Below are 19,694 nucleotides of genomic sequence, written 5' to 3' on the forward strand. Positions count from 1 at the left end.
ACCCAATTCTTAAAACTTTTAACTGACGCTTAGCATGGCACCAAAATGATATTTATTGAATGTATTCTGGTGCCAACCTCTGGATGTGTCATTTCATCTGACCCTCACAACAGTCCTGCAACGCTGGTATGATGAGGCCCGGCTTCCCACTCCATCTTGCTGGAACTGGAGGTCGTGGAAACTTAAGGAATTTGCCCAAGAGCCCATGAATGAAGAGTGGTAGAGGAGATTCAAATTCTTTTTCTCTACCAGATCCAGTGCTTTTCCCATTAGCCAAGGGTGCCTCAACAAGGAACAAGAATCCCACAAAATTCGAGGAAAAGGGGGAAAAATGTGATTTCAACATGGTGTTCACTGATGCTATTTCAGAAATGGGCATGCAGCATTCATATTTTGACAAAAGCAGTAATTACCATATTAGAAAATAGAGTCGTCTTCTTCCTTTTCTAAAAAATCTTAAAAAGTTAACATTAAAGCATAATTTGGGCTTGCTAATTTAAAATGGCAAATGGATGGTGTCGCGTATTAATGTGCGTCCACAGCCGCTCTATTTGACCATGTTGCGGAGGTACACACGTGCAGGACGGTGATTCTGCAGCTGAGGGTATCTCCCTGAAACTTTACCTCGGCCCTTCTCCCCACCCCTTTTATTCTGAGGGTGACGCCTTCACCCGGGCTCTCTTAAAATCCTGCTGTTTGTGTGCAAATGTGAGTTCCAATTTCTCCCTGAAACACTGGTGGGGGGACACTATGCACCCTCATCTTTAAATGTCATCCTGATTTCCTACATATTCCCTCCTCCAACCTGCAACCCCTTTCTCCCCCACCCGACCACCACCACCCCCGTCCCCAGCCTCCTGTCCTTCCCATTCCAGGTGCTCCGGGTGCTAGCAAAGCTGGGGTGGGCGGCGCCAGGCAAGGGCTGAAGACCGGGGACCCAGCTGCCAGGCGCATTGTGAAGTGGCGGGAGCGTCACAGGCGACCCCGACTTCGGGACCGGGGGGCGGGGCGGGTGTCTGCAGCGTCCTCTGGAGGTCTCAGACCCCTTGCGCAGACTCTGCGCGTGCCCAGAGGGAGGGATGGCAGGCTTCAGCCACTTCTCCCAGCCGCCCTACCGGGACCTCTGGGAACCCCAGCGGCCCGGCGGAGAGCAAGAGTCCACGCAGCGGCTGGGCGGGCAGAGGTCCGGAGCCGACTCCCCCGCGTGCTCCCGGGCCGAGACTACGGGTGCGGAGAGTGAAGCTGGGGCGTGCTGGCTGCACCCGCACTGTTCGTTCAAGCCGCAGCCTCGCAGGCGCGGGTGCTCAGACTCACCGCGGGGCAGCCGAAGCCTGAGCGATGTGGCCCGCAGGCCCCTGGATCGCTCCAGGAAACACGGGCTCCGCAGCAGGCGCCTGGAAGATGCCTGGGGAGAGACAGGAACCAAGCCCCGCCCGGCTTGGCAGCCGCAGACCCAGCTGCCACCCCAGCGGCCACAGCCATGCCCGCATTACCCACTGGCCCAGGGAGACTCGCCCCCTCCTTACTCCAGAGGAGCTGGCACTCCCCTGAGTGGCACATTCAGGGTAGAAAAGGCACAGGGTGGAGACCAGTGGGCAGTGCCGCTCGGCAGACATCTAGGTCGCTGGTCCCCTTCCTCAGTTCCCTCAGAGCGGTCTTCTGTGCCCTCCCAAAAGTTCAGGAGGCACTCAGCCTGCGTGTGCGCCCAAAAGAGAGACAGCAGCGACCAGATTGAGTCATTAGCCAGCCGGGACTCTCAGCCCTCGGCCTCCAGCAAAGAGATGCGGAGCCCCCACACCCAGGTCCTGAAGAGCAAGCTGGAAGAGGCAGTGGTGTCCTCCCAGGACCAGCAGATTGTAGCCCTCGTGTTGACCCGTCTCAAGAAGGCCCAGAGGATGCGGGAGCTGCAGCAGCAGGCGGCTGAGGCCTGGGAGGAGTTGAAGCGCTCGGATCAGAAGGTCCAGATGACCCTGGAGCGGGAACGCCGGCTGCTGCTGCAGCAGAGCCAGGAGCAGTGGCAGGAGAAGGAGCAGCGCAAGACCCTCCAAAGCCCTGAGCAGCGCTGCCGGCGGTGGGACAGCCAGAGGAAGAACGTGCCCATGGGGGAAAGCCGGTGGAAGAAGCAAACAGAGGACCAGGAAAGCCCGCGCCAGGAGAAGCTGGAGAAGGCGCGCGCCCAGGCAGAGCACCGAAAGCAGTGCCAGGTGCGGCGCCTGCGGGAGCAGGAGAAGATGCTACGGAACCTCCGGGAGCAACACACCCTGCAGCTACAGAGGAGGCTGGTGGAGGCCTGTCGCAAGAGGCATCTGCATGCCGTGGAGGGACAGAAGAAGGTCCAGGACACCAACCTGAGCTCTCTCATCAATTACCAGGCCCGGAAGGTCCTCATGGACTGCCAGGCCAAGGCTGAGGAGCTCCTTAGGCAGCTGTCCCTGGAACAAAGTTTCCAGCGGTCCCAAGAGATACACCAGGGCCTGATGAAGGAGCGGCACCGCGAGCTGAGGGAGAAGGCCCAGAAGGAGGAAGAGCAGTTGCAGCAGGCCAGGTGGCGTGCAGAGGAGTCAGAGGAGCAGAGGAAGATGCGCAAAAGGATTCTGGTGGAGCTGGCAGATGAGAAGATCCGACAGGCCAGGAATCACGTGCACAAGACCACTAGGGACAAGGTGCAGCACCTCCGGGAGCTCAACCACCTGAGGGAGAAAAACCACCACATCCTGAAACTGAAAGCCGAAAAGGAGGAAAAGTGCCACATTGAGGGCATCAAGGAGGCCATTAAGAAAAAGGAGCAGAGGGTGCAGCACATTACCCAAGGGAAAGACCCAAACTTCCAGGAGTTCCAGAAGCTCCCTCAGGCCTCCAGGAGAGAGGAGAGAGCGCCTCCCAACAGCTCCCTTGATCAGATAGTACTAGAGGCCCAGCTTCGTGCCTGTCAGCAGAACAGGGATTACTGAGAACCAAGGACGCCTGACTTACAGCGCCAGCCAGAAGATGTGGCAATGTGATTCCTTTTGTAATCTGATTATAATTGAACATTGATTTTAAAAAAGCATATAAAATAGCTGCAATTTCCTCTCATGAACTGGTTTATTGATTCACTTGGATAGTTTAGAGGGTCGGGGAGAAAATTTTGGGAATTTCTATGAAAATGACTTGGCTTTGTGAATTTCGATTTGAATACAAAATATTCATTTAGCTCTCAAGTAATCTGAGAAACACACAACAGGCACATTTTAGAGACACCAGAGAAAAATCTATAGTTAGGGATACAGTTCTGTGACATGTCTTAAGTCTTTTCCTGTCCCAGAACTTATGAAAGGGTGAAGTATAAAGTATCCATCATAAGAAATCTCCAAGACAAAAAGAAATTTTAAAAAGGGTGAAGTGGGAGGATTCCTGTGAACGAGTAGATTTGGGAACCCTGCATACGATATCCTCTCTTGGGAGTTCATAATGCACTTTAAAATTTTAAAGATATGCAGTAAAGAAACTTAATGTTTAACGCCCCTCACCCCATTTTTTTCTCAGATAATTTTATGGAATCGACGTTCTGTGAAACATTTTTGAAAATGGCACTCTATAGTTCTTATCTGATTATGAACTTCTTTGGCCTTCCCTCCCTGTATGGATAGGAAGTATTTATAATTCCATCAGCACTATTTCTTGGCTGCTCCACCACAGCCACGCCATCTGATATAGTTTGGCTGTGTCCCCACCCAAATCTTATCTTGAGCTATATAGCTCCCATAATTCCCACGTGTTGTAGGAGAGGCCTTGGGTGATAATTGAATCATGGGGGTGGGGGTTTCCCCCATACTGTTCTGATGATAGTGAATAAGTCTAAAGAGATCTGATTGTTTCAATAGGGGAAACCCTTTTCACTTGATTCTCATTCTCTCTTGTCTTTCACCTTCCACCATGATTGTAAGGCCTCCCTAGCCACATGGAATAAGTCCATTAAATCTCTCTTTCTGTATAAATTACCCACTCTTGGGTATGTGTTTATCAACAGCGTGAAAACAGACTAATACATCTTCTAAGAGCTCGTTGGAACCTATTTGGTCTGCTTCTTTTTTTTGGTCAGTCCTATCCAGTCTTACAGAATAAAATTCTACTGGAATCCTTCTCTTCTCCTCTATTTCTCCTCTGTCTCTTTTGAAGGAGGTATATGATGTCATTCTGTCTACCCACATTGTGTCTAATTAACCTAACCAGGCCCTGAGTCAATGACTAAGCATGACTCAGTAATATGACATTTTAAAAATAAGGAGCCAAAAGTTAAATAGAAATTAACCCATCATATCTCAGAGTCTTTATTGAACTCTCTAATGTTTTCTTTAAAAAGCCCCTAGTGTCACATTTGTATTAGAGAGAGAGAAATAGAATAAGCTCCATTGGGAGATTTATATCTTATTAGTAATTCTAAAACAACATTAAAGGTAACCTGACAAAGGATTTTGTGCAAAGGTCAGTTTGAGGTCCACTTTCTTGGCTCTTATCATGGAAACCAGGCCCTTTTCCCCATTCCATTTTCTTCCCTTGCCCCAGATCACTTCTGCCTGGTATCCCCAAAGAGGCCTACGGTAGGACCCTTATTCTTCTCCTCAAAAATGTTCAGGGACAGCTGCCTTGCTCAAAATGGAAGGGCTCACATATCTTCCCTAGTTTCCAACCTTATTCTCTTACCCTTGCCCAAGTTAATCCTCTGTTCAAGCCAAATGCCATGTGCAACCCAAGTATTCAAGAGTAATGCTTAAGACATTTCAGACAGACTTTGTTATGAATCCTAGCTCTTCCTCTTGATACAGTTGTGTGAAGCTGGAGAACTTACCTTTTTGAGCCTGTTTTCTTGTTTGTAAAATGAAAAATAATTCGCACTTCAAAGGCAGGTTGCAAAGGACGATAAAAACTACTCCACGTAAGGTGTTCAGGACAGTGCCCAGAACCTGATACATACCCTATAGTTAAACACTGCGGGGTGTTTTGGTTAATAACCCTGACCTTGCACCTGTGTCAGTTCCATTCTCCTTACTTTGGTGCCTTTTCTTCAGCTGCTCCCTTCCACCATATCCATGCCTGGGTTTTCGCCGCTTAGTTCACATTCTCTCTCTTCCCTGGCTGTGCCATCTTGACATCACTCTTCACTGACAAACTGCATGGCCCATGGAGTACTTAGCAGTTACTGCTTGTATGGCATAACTATTTTGCAATCCACATCTTGGCTTCCTAACTAACCTACATGCTACTTGAAGCCAGGATCATTGTCTTAGACTTCTTTAAACTGTACTTAACATGGTGGTCAATACATAGTCAAAATAAAGGCCATAAAACAGGATGTTTTGACTTCACCTCCATAACCCATGCGTTTTTCCCGAATGTTCTTTGCTTTTTGCTCCAAGAAATAAATACAGACTTATATTTTTTCCAATTCATTCTGGATATTACTGGTAGAACTAATCTATACAAAATGAATTTAACAGAAATGGAGTAGACTTACTTTTTCTTATTTTTCCCTTAAGTACAATCAAAAGCCCTCAACATCATATATAAAACAAACATGAGAACACTGAAAGGTGGAGAGATGACAGACCAGCTAGGGACCTCAGGACCCAAGGAGCCACACAGTGGTAAATTTCCTGGGATTTTTTTTTTTTTTTTTTTTTTTTTGCCTCATATATCCCAGACCAGGAGCCAAAGAAAGGAATAACCCCAAGACACCAAGTGCAGACAAAAAAGCCCCAACACAAATCAGCTCTTTCCAGTCAAAGGACCAACAAAGGGCAGTCTAACAAGAAAAATAATTCAGACAATAACCACTTTACTCCAACAAACTCCACCCTTACTCATGCCAGCAAAGACTGAGGGAGGAACCTAGACTTTTACCCTCACAAACTGAAACAAGGAGTTCCCTCTTCCTGCCCTAGCAATGCCAGCAGAGACCACAGGAGAGCCCAGACTTTCAACCACTGCCTCCCCAGGCATCTCTCCACAACTCCACGCTAGATGGTGTCAAAGGAAGATGAGTGGAATTAGGACTTCTATCAGCATCGAGCAGGAACAAGGTTAAATACCCCTTTTTTGGCCCCCAACCCCTGCCACCCTGTAAAGGCCACATAGGAAGAAGTAATGAAGCATTCCTACACCTCCCAGCCAGGGAGGTATCGGTAGAGGCCTGAAGGGAAGCCAAGACTCCCACCCCCACCAGCAGTAATGAAAGTGCACACACACACACACCTCAGGTGACAATGGAGGTTTTCTGTCCCCAGCCGGTAGCAATAAGGCAGTGGTCCCCTTTCTCTTCTGGAGTGGTGTCAAAGGAAGCCAGATAAAACAGAAGGTTTAAATAAATTCTAGTCTTATAATACTCAAGATGTCTAGGTTTCAACTGAGAATCACACTTTATACCAAGAATCAAGGATATCTCAAACTGAATGAAAAGATAATCAATAGATGCCAACATGAGAACAAATGTTAGACTTACCTTAAAAAGAATTTAAAGCCACCATAATAAAAATGTCTCAACAAGCAATTGTGAACACATTGAAACAAACAAAAAAGAAAATTTCTGCAAATAGATAGAAAGTCTCAGCAAATAAAAAAGAAGTATAAAGAACACTGAAATGAAAATTTTAGAACTGGCAAATACAATAACAAAAATCAAAAGCTCAGTGGATGGACTCAACAACTGAATAAAGGAAAAAAGGAGAGAATCCATGAACTGGAAGACAGAACAATAAAAGTTACCCAAACAGAGAAACAAAATGTATTGGGGAAAATAATGAGTAGAGTCTTATGGGCCTATGTGACTATAACAAAAGATCTAACATTCATGGTATGGGAATCCAGGAGAAAGGTACAATAAGGAGAAGGCTGGAAAAGTACTCAAGGAAACAATGGCTGAAAACTTTTCAAATGTGATAAAGTACGAAACTCTAAAAGGATAAACCCATAGAAATCCATAAGATACAACATAAACTTCTACAACTAAAGACAAAGAAATTATTGATCAAGAGAGTGAGAAAATAAGCCATAAACTGAGAGAATATTTGCAAAAGAGTGATTATATTAAAATTAAATAAAGTATACTTCAGAGCAAAGAAAATTACCAGAAACAGACAGGAACACTATAAATGTATAATAGGGTCAATCCACCAAGAAGACATAGCAATTCTAGACATGTATCCAACAACAGAGCTACAAAACATGTGAAGCAAAAACTAATAGAACTGTAGCTGGGCATGCTGGCATGTGCCTGTGGTTCCAGCTACTCAGGAGGCTGACGTGGGAGGATCACTTGAGTCTGAGAGGCAGAGATCACAAAGTGAGGCAAGATCATGCCACTGCAATCCAGCCTGGGTGGCAGAGTGAGACCCCATTTCAAAAAAAATTAAATCAATAAAAGAAAAAATAACTAATAGAACTGGAAATACAAATAGATAAATCCACAATTATAACTGAAGATTTCAATAAGCAGAAAATCAGCAAGGATGCAGAAGAATACAAAACCACTATCAACTAACAAGATCTAATCAACATTTACAGAAGACTCAAACAACAGTAGAATATGCATTTTTTTCCAGGCCATGGAGCATATACAAAGATAGAACATATCCTGGGCCATGAAACAAGCTCAACACATTTTTAAAAACTGAAATCATACAAAATGTGTTCTCCAACCACAATAGAATCAAAATTATAAATAAATAACAAAAGAAGAAAACATCTAGTGCTTGGAAATTAAACACTTCTAAGTAATCCATAAATCAAACTGGAAGTCTCAAGGAAAATAAAAAATTCACATTGAACCGAATGAAAAATAAAATGTCAAATTCATGAGACACAACTAAATCAGTGTTGTGAGGGAAATTGATAGCATTAAGTGCATACTTTAGAAAAGAGGAAAGGTCTCAAAGCAATCAAGGTTCTTCCACTTAAGAACCTTGAGCAAAATAAGCCCAAGGCAAGCAGAAGAAAGAAAATAATAAAGAGCAGAAAACAAAGCAAAAATAAAAAACAATAGAGAAAATTGGTGAAACAAAGATCTGGTTCTTTGAAAAGTTCAATAAAATTGACAACCCTCTAGAAAAACTGATGAAGAAGAAAAGGATGACACAAATTACCAATACAATGAGCAAAACAGGTATATCACTACCGACCCTGCAGATATCAAAAGGATAATAAGGAAATACCATGAACAACTTTACACACATAAATTTGACAACTTATGTGAATGGACCAAACACAAATTACCACAACTCACCCAATATGAAATAGATCATTGAATATTCCCACAACTATTAATAAAATTAAATTCACAATTTAAAAACTCCCTCCAAAAATCTCTAGCCCAAGAGCACTTTCCAATTCATTTCAGGAAGCTAGTATTACCCTAATTCCAAGCCAGGCAAAGAATGAATGAAATAAACAAAAACTACAAATTAATGTCCTTCATGAATATAAACATGAAATCCCTAGTAAAACATTAGCAAATTGCATTCAACAATATACAAAAAGAATTATATGCCACAATCAAGTGGAGTTGATTCCAAGAATTCAATTTAGATTCCAAATTCAATATTCTAAAATCAATCATCATATTAATAAGCCACGATATTAACAAGCTAAAAAAGAAAAATCACATGAACATATCAATTGATGCAGAAAAAGCATATGATAGAACACCGCACCCATTCATGGATAATACTTTCAGAAAAGTAAGAATAGAAGGAAACTTTCTTAGCTTGATAAAGAGTATCTACAAAAGAAAAAAAGAAAAGAAAAGAAAAAGAAAACAAAACAAAAACCTGCAGCAAACATCATACCTAATAGTGAAAGCCTGAATGCTTTCCCCGAAAAATTATAAACAAGGCAAGGACTTTGATACTCACCACTCTTGTTCAACATAGGGCTGGAAGGCAAGAAAAGGAAATAAAACCCATACATATTAATAAGAAAGAAATAAAACTACCGCATTTGCAAATAATAGGATGGCTTATGTAGAAAATGTTAAGGCATCTACATAAACCTTCTAGAATGAATGAGTTCAGCAAGGTAGAAAGATACAAGATCAACATTTTAAAAATCAATAGTATTTACATGTATTATCAATGAACATATGTTGCCAAAATTTTAAAATACAATACCATTTGCAATCACTAAAAAAAAGAAATACCTAGATGTAAACCTAAAAAAAAAATATATATATATATATATAAGTCTTGTCTGCTGAAAATGATAAAATGCTGCTGAAAGAAATAAAAGACCTTAATAAATGGAGAAACACACTGTTCGTAGATCAGAAGACTACATATAGAAGATCAACATAATAAACATGTCAATTTCCCCCAAACTAACACACAGATTTATTGCAATTTCTATCAAAATCCCAGCCAGATTTTTATAAATATAGAAGATTCTTCTAACATATATCTGGAAAAGCAGAGGAACTAGTATAGTTAAAACAATTTTGAAAAAGAAAAGTGGGAGGAATTTTATGACTTTTTCTATAGCTACCATAATCAAGACTGTGTGGTACTGGTAAAGGGACACATATATCAGAGGAACATAAAAGAGAAACCAGAAATAGACCCATGTAAATGTGTCTGATTAATTTTCAACAAAGATGCAAAAGCAATTTGTTGGAGAGAGATAACCTGTTCAACAAATGATGCTGGAACAAGTGGATATCTCTGAGGTGGGGGGAAGCACAGGGGAAGTCTCATATCTTATACAAAAATGAACTCAAAATGGATCATGGACTTAAATGTAAATTGTAGTACCACAAAACTTTTAGAAAAAAATACGAGAACATCTTCAGGATCCAGGGTTAGGCAAAAAGTTCTTAAACTTGACACACAAAGTTCAATCGATTTAAAAAAACCTGATAAATCGGACTTTATGAGAATTAAAAATGTTTACTCCGTGAAAGACTCTGTTAAAAGGATAAAATGACAAGCTGCAGTGTGGGAAAATGCAAATTAAAACCACAGTGTAATATCACTATTCACCTGTCAGAACGGCTAAAATAAGAAATAGTGACAACACCAATTGCTGACAAGAATGCAGAGAAACTGGATCACTCATGCATTGCTGATGGGAATGTAAAGTGGTACAGCCACGCTGGGAAACAGTATAGCAGTTTCTTCAAAAACTAAAGATTTAACTACCATACAACCCAGTGATAGGACTTGTGAGCATTTATCCCAGAGAAATTAAGACTTACATTCTCACAAAAACCTGTACGTAAATATATATAACAGCTTTATTTGTAATAGCCAAAAACAGGGTTAACCTAGGTGTCCTTCAATTGTTGAAGGTTAAACAAACTGTAGTACATCCAGACCATGGAATACCACTCAGCAATAAAAAGAAACCAACTTTTTTTTTTTTTTTTGACAGAGTTTCGCTCTTGTTGCCAAGGCTGGAGTGCAATGGTGCGGGCTCGGCTCACTGCAACCTCTGCCTCCCGGGTTCAAGCAATTCTCCTGCCTCAGCCACCCAAGTAGCTGGGATTACAGACTCCCACCACCATGCCAGGCTAATTTTTGTATTTTTGGTAGGGATGGGGTTTTGCCGTGTTTGCCAGGCTGGTCTCGAACTCCTGACCTCAGGTGATCCGCCCACCTCGGCCTCCCAAAGTGCTGGGATTACAGGTGTGAGCCACCCCACCTGGCCCCAAATAGTGATTCATCCAATAGCTTAGATAAATCTCCAGAGAATTATGCTGAGGAGGAAAAAAAAAGTCAATCCCAAAAAGTTACATAATGTGTGATTCTAGTTATATGGCATTATTGAAATAACAAAATTGCAGAGAACAGATTAGTGGGTTTCAGGGATTATAAATGAGTGGAAATGGAGAAAAGTGGGTGTGGTTATAAAATCAAAACATGAGGGATCCTTCTGGTGTTGGAAATGTTTTGCATGTTAACTTTATCAACGTCAATATCTTAGATGTGATATTGTATTGTAGTTTACAAGATGCTATCATTGGGAGAAACCAGGTTAACAGGCATGTAGGATCTCTGTATTATTTCCTAAAACTGCATGTGAAACCATAATTATCTCAAAATAAAAAGTTTATGAAAACCAAATAAAACTGACATTACTAAAACTGCACATTGTATATTGCTTGGGGAAAATGGCAGAAAGAAATAACATTTTGTTGTCAACAATAACAATCTCAAAAGTTGACACCAGAAAAACTAGGTTTGGTAGAAATTTATTAGCACAAAGTAAACTCAGTGATGGCTAAAACTGCAAATAGTAACATTTGTGATACACTAAAATTGAATGATGGAACCAAAGTTTTTATAACACTTTCATATGCGGAATTCAACCTGGGAAAGTTGAACCTGGAAGAAATAATTGCCACAAAGGAAAGCCCACAATGACAGAGGCTATAATTGGTCACATTTGATATTGCCAAAAACACTAATAAAGAAGTGCAATTGATCTTAACCCAAAGAAGTTTTTGTAAATTGAAAACAAAAATTAAAAAATTGGAAGCAGAGACTATACCATTAAAAAAACTGATCACAGAATTCAGTTGGCTTAAAGGGATTTGTGGTTGAAAAATATTCTATCAATGCTCAATGAAAATGTAATAGCCTTGGTTTTCTGACTTAAACATTTGTATTTAAGTACATATCAGATCAAAGCTATGAGATCAAAACATCCTACCCTCTTATAGGCAAACCTTATCAAAGGTCTCCTATACGCCAGGCACTTGACACATACTAGGCTCTTTTACATTCGTTTATCTCCTTTAATTTCGTAACCTCTCTGTGGCATACATATTACAGTATTTCACAGATAAGGAACTAAGGCTTAGCAGTGAGGTTGAGCAAGATTTCTGATATGCTCCTGCTAGTAAATGACAGAGCTGGAATTTGAGCCTCAGGTTTTTCTGACTCCCATTGCAATCTTCATACATTATGTGGCCTTTCAACAATTAAAAGGAAGTAGGACACAATGGTTAAAACACAAGCTCTGAAGCCACACTGCTCACGTTAAAATCCAAGATTCATTCCTTAACTAATCAGTCACTTTGAGCAAGGTTCTTAACCCGTCCATGCATCAGTTTCTTTTTCCAACTAAAGGGCAGAAAGTGCTGTATATAACTCACAGGGTTGTGATGATTAAACGAATTAATACATGTAAGGAATTTAGAACAGTGCCTAACACATGATAAGAATTCCATGTTGGTTTTTATTATGTAATTTTTTCTTGAGTCTAGTGCCGGACACAAATTTTTATTTTAAAAAATCTGAATTGCAAGTGCACTCAGAATTTGGGAGGAATGAATGGCAAATTAACCTAACTCTTGTCAAATATTAAAATATATATGTTTTTTATGGTAGAAATTTCAAGACTGACAGTTATCTTGGTTGCATTTAAACTTACAGACCTCAGAATTTTTAAAGAAGTTACCTGAGGCCGGGCGCGGTGGCTCAAGCCTGTAATCCCAGCACTTTGGGAGGCCAAGACGGGCTGATCACGAGGTCAGGAGATCGAGACCATCCTGGCTAACACGGTGAAACACCGTCTCTACTAAAATACAAAAAACTAGCCGAGCGTGTTGGCGGGCGCCTGTAGTCCCAGCTACTCGGGAGGCTGAGGCAGGAGAATGGCATAAACCCGGGAGGCGGAGCTTGCAGTGAGCTGAGATCCGGTCACTGCACCCCAGCCTGGGCGACAGAGCGAGACTCCGTCTCAAAAACAAACAAACAAACAAACAAAAAAAACCAAAAAAACTAGCCGGGCGAGGTGGCGGGCGCCTGTAGTGCCGGCTACTCGGGAGGCTGAGGCAGGAGAATGGCATAAACCCGGGAGGCGGAGCTTGCAATGAGCTGAGATCTGGCCACTGCACTCCAGCCTGGGCGACAGAGCAAGACTCTGTTTCCAAAAAAAAAAAAACAGAAGAAGAAGTTACTTGAATTAGCCGGGCATGGTGGCACATGCCTGTAATCCCAGCTACTTAGGGGGCTGAGGCAGTAGAATTGCTTGAACCCGGGAGGCGGGGTTGTGGTGAGCCGAGATGGCACCACTGCACTCCAGCCTGAGTCACAGAGCAAGACTCTGTCTCAAAAAAATGAATAAATAAAATAACAAAAAATAACAAAAAGAAGTTACTTGTGACGTTAGGGGATGTAGGTGCTTCTCCCCTGACTGTATAACTGAATTAATCTACATTGGAACAGCCTTTGTTAATGTTCTCCCTCCATCCTAATCCTAAAGCAGCAGTTCTGCATTGGTTGGGGGGAAATGCTGACCCAACTGAGTGTTCTCAGGCATTAATCCTTCCTTCCTAGGTCTGGAATGTCATTAAAATTATCTGGAGCTGCATTCTTCTCCTTTTTGTATGTCTTACATAATCCAAGAGTCTTTCAATAATAGGCTTTTAAAAATTATTTTTGAAACATCAAACACTTGCCAATTGATCTTGCCTTTTTCAGAAGTCAGAAAGTTCTGGGTATTTTCCAATTCTATGTCTAGTTATAACTAGACCCATTTCCCTTCTAATAGCACTTGAAACCAGAATAGTTCTGTTTCCAACTAATTTTCCTGTGCTTCAGAAGGAGTTATTGTTTCACTTTGATGTTGCAGATATTCTAACTCAAAGGAACGAGGAAGTCAGATTCACTGGCAAGTTTATATTTTTATGGTTTAAGTAGAAGTGAGCTAATTCTCAAAAAAGAGTGAGCCACTCCAAAAGGTTCTAAGTCTTATTTTCTGCATTGGCCTAATTGTCACTTGCACTGTGTGGATGATGGCACTTGCTAAAAGTCATATCTCTTTTACTGACTTGAAGGTGGCAAAGGGGCAGAAGGTTTAGGTCCCAATTGTTGCACAGTAAGGGAGCCCTCCTGTAGCCCTCTGAATGTATGTACTGTTAGTGACTAACCCTCCTTCTTTATAATCATTTTTAAAATACCTTCCTTACAGTCTCAGCTCAGAAATAGACCCATGTGTTAATCAAGGCTAAAGATGGACAGTCTCCATGTGGCATGGAAGATGGCCACCAAAAACCTCAGGCTTACGTGCATCCCATTTGCAATGCAAGAAGACAGACTTCTTTGCCTCTGATATGGAGAATTCCAGAAGAAGACTTGAATGGGGCAAGCTTTGGTCACAAGCCCTTTCCTTGTACCTGTGTCCATTATAGTATTATAACTTACAGCATTATACTTGGTCTAGTGTGCAAATTGGGTCATGGGGACTGTTACCAGAATGGGGTAGAATTGGCAAGGATGTTATTGGACAGCTTTGTACACACAAGAGAGCATGAGAACAATCATAAGATGAGATGTAGGAAACTATGTGCCACAAACAATAACTAACATTTATTTGGGGTGGCTTTAATGGCAATAAAATGTTTCCATGTTTCCTTGGATTTTCATACTCCCTCTCCATTTAATGCAAAAACAGGCCCAAACCTCTACTTCCCACAGTGTGAGGGATTCGCTGTCTTGAGGGCCCTCCTGCTTTCAAACCGCTATCTGCTTCCTAAAATATAATTTATTAGCATTGCTAGGATTTTGGAAGTAAGGAAAACTTCCACAGGGACTTCACACACACACACACTCACACACACACAGTCTGTACACATAAAGGCAGAATTCCTTCTCTGAGGACAAACAACAATATAGCAAAAAGGATAAGCTCACTCTGAGATTCCCAGTTTAGACTGGAGACCTTGAAAGGAGATGACATTTGTCCAGGGTAATTGTGTCCCTGGCTCCTGACAGAAGCAAACACAAATCCACTCTTGAGGCAAGCATCCTCAATTTAAGCTCTCAAGTTTTCCACAGATTAAGATGAGTCAAATATGAGTTCACAAAGATCATTCACACAAATAAACAAATTGTAATGAGTGATAATCAATAGAAATAAAAAATTAAAACCCATGCAGACTTTAAATATTAGAATTATCAGAATCAGAAGAGAGAAAAACCACATATAAATTGTTTAAGAAAAAATATAATCATAAAAATGGGCAAGCAGAAGGGAATGGCATATATGACTATTCATATTTGAAAAAGAAATATAACTCTTGGAAACAAAAAATATAGTTTTGTTTTGCTATTTCAAAAACCACAAAGGGTGGCAGTAAATAGCATACTAAACACAGCTGAAGAGAGAATTAGAGAACTTGAAGATAGGTCCATAGAAATTTCCCAGAATACAGCACAGAGAAACAATATATAAAATGTGAAAGAGATGTTAAGAGATGCAGAAGATAAAATAAGAAGTTTCAATAGCAAATCAGGGTCCAGGAGGAAGGAATAGAGAAAATGGGAGAGAGAACAAATTAAAAGATTTCTTTCTAGAACTGATGAAAAATGAGTACATTGACACAGTAAGCATTATGACAGTCTCTAGAAAATACAAAGACAGTAAATCCAACTGTAGGCACATTGAAAGTAGCATGCTGAACACCAAAAACAAACAGAATCTCTTAAAGGCATTTTAAAAAGAAAATGTATCACCTACAAAGGAATGATGGTTAGACTGGCAGCAACTTTCTCAACAGCAAAAACCAAAGCCAAGAGACAGTGAAATAATACCTTCTAAGTGCCAAGAGAAAATAACATCCTAGAATTGTCCACCCAGCAAAAATATCTTCACTCATGAGAGTAAAATAAAAACATTTTCAGAGAAACAGAAACAGAATTTACTACTAGCAGACCCAAACCAAAGAAACATTTATAAAATGCACTCTGGAAAGAAAAAAAAATGATCCTGCAAAATAAATAAATAAATAAATATTAACAAACATTGTCTATAAAAATGATATCTAATTTCCACATCTAATTTATGGAAATACAAATAAAATAAATAAATAAATAAATAAATATTAACAAACATTGTCTATAAAAATGATATCTAATTTCCACATCTAATTTATGGAAATACAAATGTTTAAAGGACAAAATCAAAATACAAACAATAGAATGAAAGTTGGAAGAAGAAATAAGATTGAGTGGCCTCTACTCACATATAAGTGGGAGCTAAGCTATGGGTATGCAGAGGCGTTCAGAATGGTATTATGGACACAGGAGACTCAAAAGTGAGGAGGGTGGGTGAGGCATGAGAGATAAAAAATTACTCACTGAGTACAATGTACACTACTTGAGTGACAGGCACACTAAAACCCCAGACGTCACTATTATACAATTCATCCATGTAACCAAAATCCTCTTGTACCCCTAAAGCAGTTGAAATAAAAAAAGAAAAAGAAATTATTAAATGGTTTGATAGGAGGGTTGAGATTCTAATGTTAGAGTTTAGTAGATTTGCATGGTAAAATTTCGAGGGAAGCCACAAAATAACAGAAATAGAATATAGCATAACTTCCAGACAAGTAGAAGAAAAAATGGAATAAGAAAGCAACCAAAATTCAAAGTTTTAATAGTCAAGAAGAAGAAAATAGGCATAGTAAAAATGGAATAAATAAGATGCAAAAAGTAACAAATAGACAAAGGAATACAGATGCATCAGTCACCACAATGAATGTAAAAGACTAAATTCATCACATAATAGACCAATATTGTCACACTAGATATTTTTGAAATTCAGTTACGCTATTCACAAAGGACACATTTAAACATAAGGAAAAGGAAATGTTGGAAGTAAAATATACATGAAACAAATATAACCAAAAGAAAGCTTTCTGCTGTCAGGGAATAAAGACTTTAATAGAGAAAGCGTTATATAGACAGAGAAGACTATTGTATAATAACAAAATGATTGAGCTGGAAGATGAAGCAATTCTAGAAAATCTTACATATATGTAACGCAAAATGAATAGAACACATAGAGGAATTAAACTCATCATCAGAGTGAGAGATGTTCAAAGACACCTCTTTTATTTATTGATAAACAAAAAAGTCAAAATATAAAAAATCGGCAAGCTCGGTTTATTGGACATATGTAAAGTCCATATAACAATGAAATATTTGCTAGGTGCGGTGGCTCACGCCTATAATCCCAGCACTTTGGGAGGCTGAGGCAGGTGGATCACCTGACATCGGGAGTTCAAGACCAGCCTGACCAACATGGAGAAACCCCGTCTCTACTAAAAATACAAAATTAGCCAGGCATGGTGGCGCATGCCTGTAATCCCAGCTACTCGGGAGGCTGAGGCAGGAGAATTGCTTGAACCTGGGAGGCGGAGGTTGCGGTGCACCGAGATTATGCCATTGCACTCCAGCCTGGGCAAAAAGAGCAAAACCCCATCTCAAAAAAAAAAAAAAAAAAAAAAAATTTACAAAAATTGACCATGGGATAGGCCATAAGAGAAGTATCAAGATTTTCAAATATTCAGTGTCCTATAGATAAAGTTATCTAATGACAATGCAGTTAAATTGGAACTCAAAAACATAAGGTTAGAATTTTAAAATCTCATTTTAAAATGCTCTGTGGATTAAAACATCATTAATAGAAATTTTAAAGTATTTAGAACAGGACAATAATAAAAATACCATATACCAAGGCTTACGGCATGCAGCGAAAAAGTTAATACAAGAGAAATGTAGAGACTCAAATGCTTATTAACATAAGAGAAGAAAAGCTAAAAATTAATGAGCTAAGCAACCGACTTAAGAAATTAGAAAAAGAACAACAGAATACATACAAGAAAGTAAAAGAAAGATAACTATAAATACAGGCATTCATAAAATAGAAAGCAAAGGTATGACAAAGTTGATTAACAAAACCAAAAATTGGTTATTTGGCAACACAAATAAAATGACTAAACTTCTAACAGAATTGTTAGACAGCTATGGTTTTTAATCAGTGTTATCAATATTATTCTTCATGGCGCTCTCTATTAGGAATCTAGTGGCTTGTAGCTGGGCATGGTGGCTTATGCCTACAGTCTCAGCACTTTGGGAGGCTGAGACTGCTTGAGCCCAGGAGTTCAAAACGAGTTTGGGCACATGTTTACCTATGTAACAAACCTGCACATCTTGCACATGTACCCTTGAACTTAAAGTTGAAAAAAAGATTTTTTTTTTAAATTAGCTGTGTGTGGTGGCTCATGGCTGTAATCTCAGCTACTCAGAAGGCTGAGGCAGGAGGACTGTTTGAGCTTGTGAGGTCGTGGCCGCAGTGAGCTATGTTTGCCCCACTGCATTCCAGCCTGGGTGACAGAGTGAGGCCTTGTCAAGAGAGAGAGAGAGAGAGAAAGAAGGAAGGAAGGAAGGAAGGAAGGAAGGAAGGAAGGAAGGAAGGAAGGAAGGAAGGAAGGAAGGAAGGAAGGAAGGAAGGAAGGAAGGAAGGAAGGAAAGAGAGAGAGAGAGAAAGAAAGGAAGGAAGAAAGAAAGAGAAGAAAGGAAGGAAGGAAGGAAGGAGAAAAAAGAGATTCACAATGTTAAAAATAAAGAGGGATATACAGAGAGATCCAGCAGAGACTATAAAGATAATAGTGTACTATTAAAAACTATATCCAAAAAAATGCATAAAGAAGCAGAAGCTTAGAAGAAACACACATTCTTTTAAAAATAACCAACTCAAAAAAAAAAATTCGAAGTCCAAATAGCTCATAACCATTAAAACAAGTGAATTGATTGTCTAATTTTCCCACAAAGAGAATCACTGGGCACAGATGATTTTACAGGTAAGTTCTACCAACCATTCACAGAGTATATCATCTAATCTTATGCAAACTCTTTGAGAATACAGTGGCTCACACCTGTAATCCCAGCACTTTGGGAGGCCGAGACAAGTAGATTGCTTGAGCTCAGGAACTTGAGACCAGCCTGGGCAACATAGTGAGACTGTCTCTACAAAAAATACACAAATTAGCCAGGCATAATGGTAGGCACCTGTAATCTTAGCTGCTCAGAAGGCTGAGGTGGGAGGATTGCTTGGGCCCAGGCAGCAGAGGTTGCAATGAGCCGAGAATGCTCCCACTGCACTCCAGCCTGGGCGTCAGAGCCAGAACCTGCCCCCCACCCAAAAAAAAGTTAAAAAAAAGAAAAAGAATGCTCTCCAACTTTTTATATGAGTGCACTGTACTTTGATACAAAAAATCAAAAAATCCAACAAAGAAAAGTGATAGGAAAACTTCATTCATGAATATACAGGCAATAATCCTACACAAATATCAGCAAAATGCATCCTGTAGTTTATGAAAAAAAAAAAATACTGTACATCAGGACTAAGCTGGGTTTGTTCCAAGAATATAAGGCTTAACTTCAGGAAAACCGTAATTATCACTCACCACATTAGCATATTAAAAGAATGAAACAATATTGTTTTTCAATAGATGGAGAAAACACATCTGACAAAATTCAAAATATCTATTCATTTATTTTTAATTAACTAGCTCAGATTAAAAAGAGATTTCCTTAATCTGATAAAGGGAATCTATCAAAAACCTACAGTAAACATTATTTTTAGTGATAAAACAGCGAAGGCTTTTAAAATCAGGAAGGAAAAAGAAAGGAGGCCAGGTGTGGTGGCTCATGCCTGTGATCCCAGCACTTTGGGAGGCTGAGGTGGGTGGATCACTTGAGACTAGGGCTTCGAGACTAGACTGGACAAAAAGGTGAAACCCCCTCTTTACTAAAAATACAAAAAAAGTACCCGTGCTTCCTGGCATGCACCTGTAGTCCCAGCTATTCAGGAGGCTGAGGCAAGAGAATCACTTGAACCTGGGATACAGAGGTTGCAGTGAGCTGCGATTCCACCAC

At 40.4% G+C, this 19,694-nt stretch overlaps 1 protein-coding gene across 1 annotated transcript; it reads left to right on the forward strand.

Annotated features, from left to right (window-relative positions):
* Positions 1 to 982: 982 nt before the first annotated feature.
* CCDC185 (coiled-coil domain containing 185) lies at positions 983 to 3,070 on the forward strand. The gene has a single exon (XM_011929492.1). It carries the CDS (start codon positions 1,080 to 1,082, stop codon positions 2,949 to 2,951), a length of 1,872 nt encoding a protein of 623 aa, XP_011784882.1. The 5' UTR covers positions 983 to 1,079; the 3' UTR covers positions 2,952 to 3,070.
* The last annotated feature ends 16,624 nt before the right edge of the window (positions 3,071 to 19,694 follow it).

This window comes from Colobus angolensis, unplaced genomic scaffold, assembly GCF_000951035.1.
Source record: "Colobus angolensis palliatus isolate OR3802 unplaced genomic scaffold, Cang.pa_1.0 Scaffold81, whole genome shotgun sequence".
NCBI lineage: Eukaryota > Metazoa > Chordata > Mammalia > Primates > Cercopithecidae > Colobus > Colobus angolensis.

Excerpts from the sequence above, each read along its gene's own strand:
- CCDC185 (XM_011929492.1), top strand. The coding sequence starts at position 1,080 with ATGGCAGGCTTCAGCCACTTCTCCCAGCCGCCCTACCGGGACCTCTGG.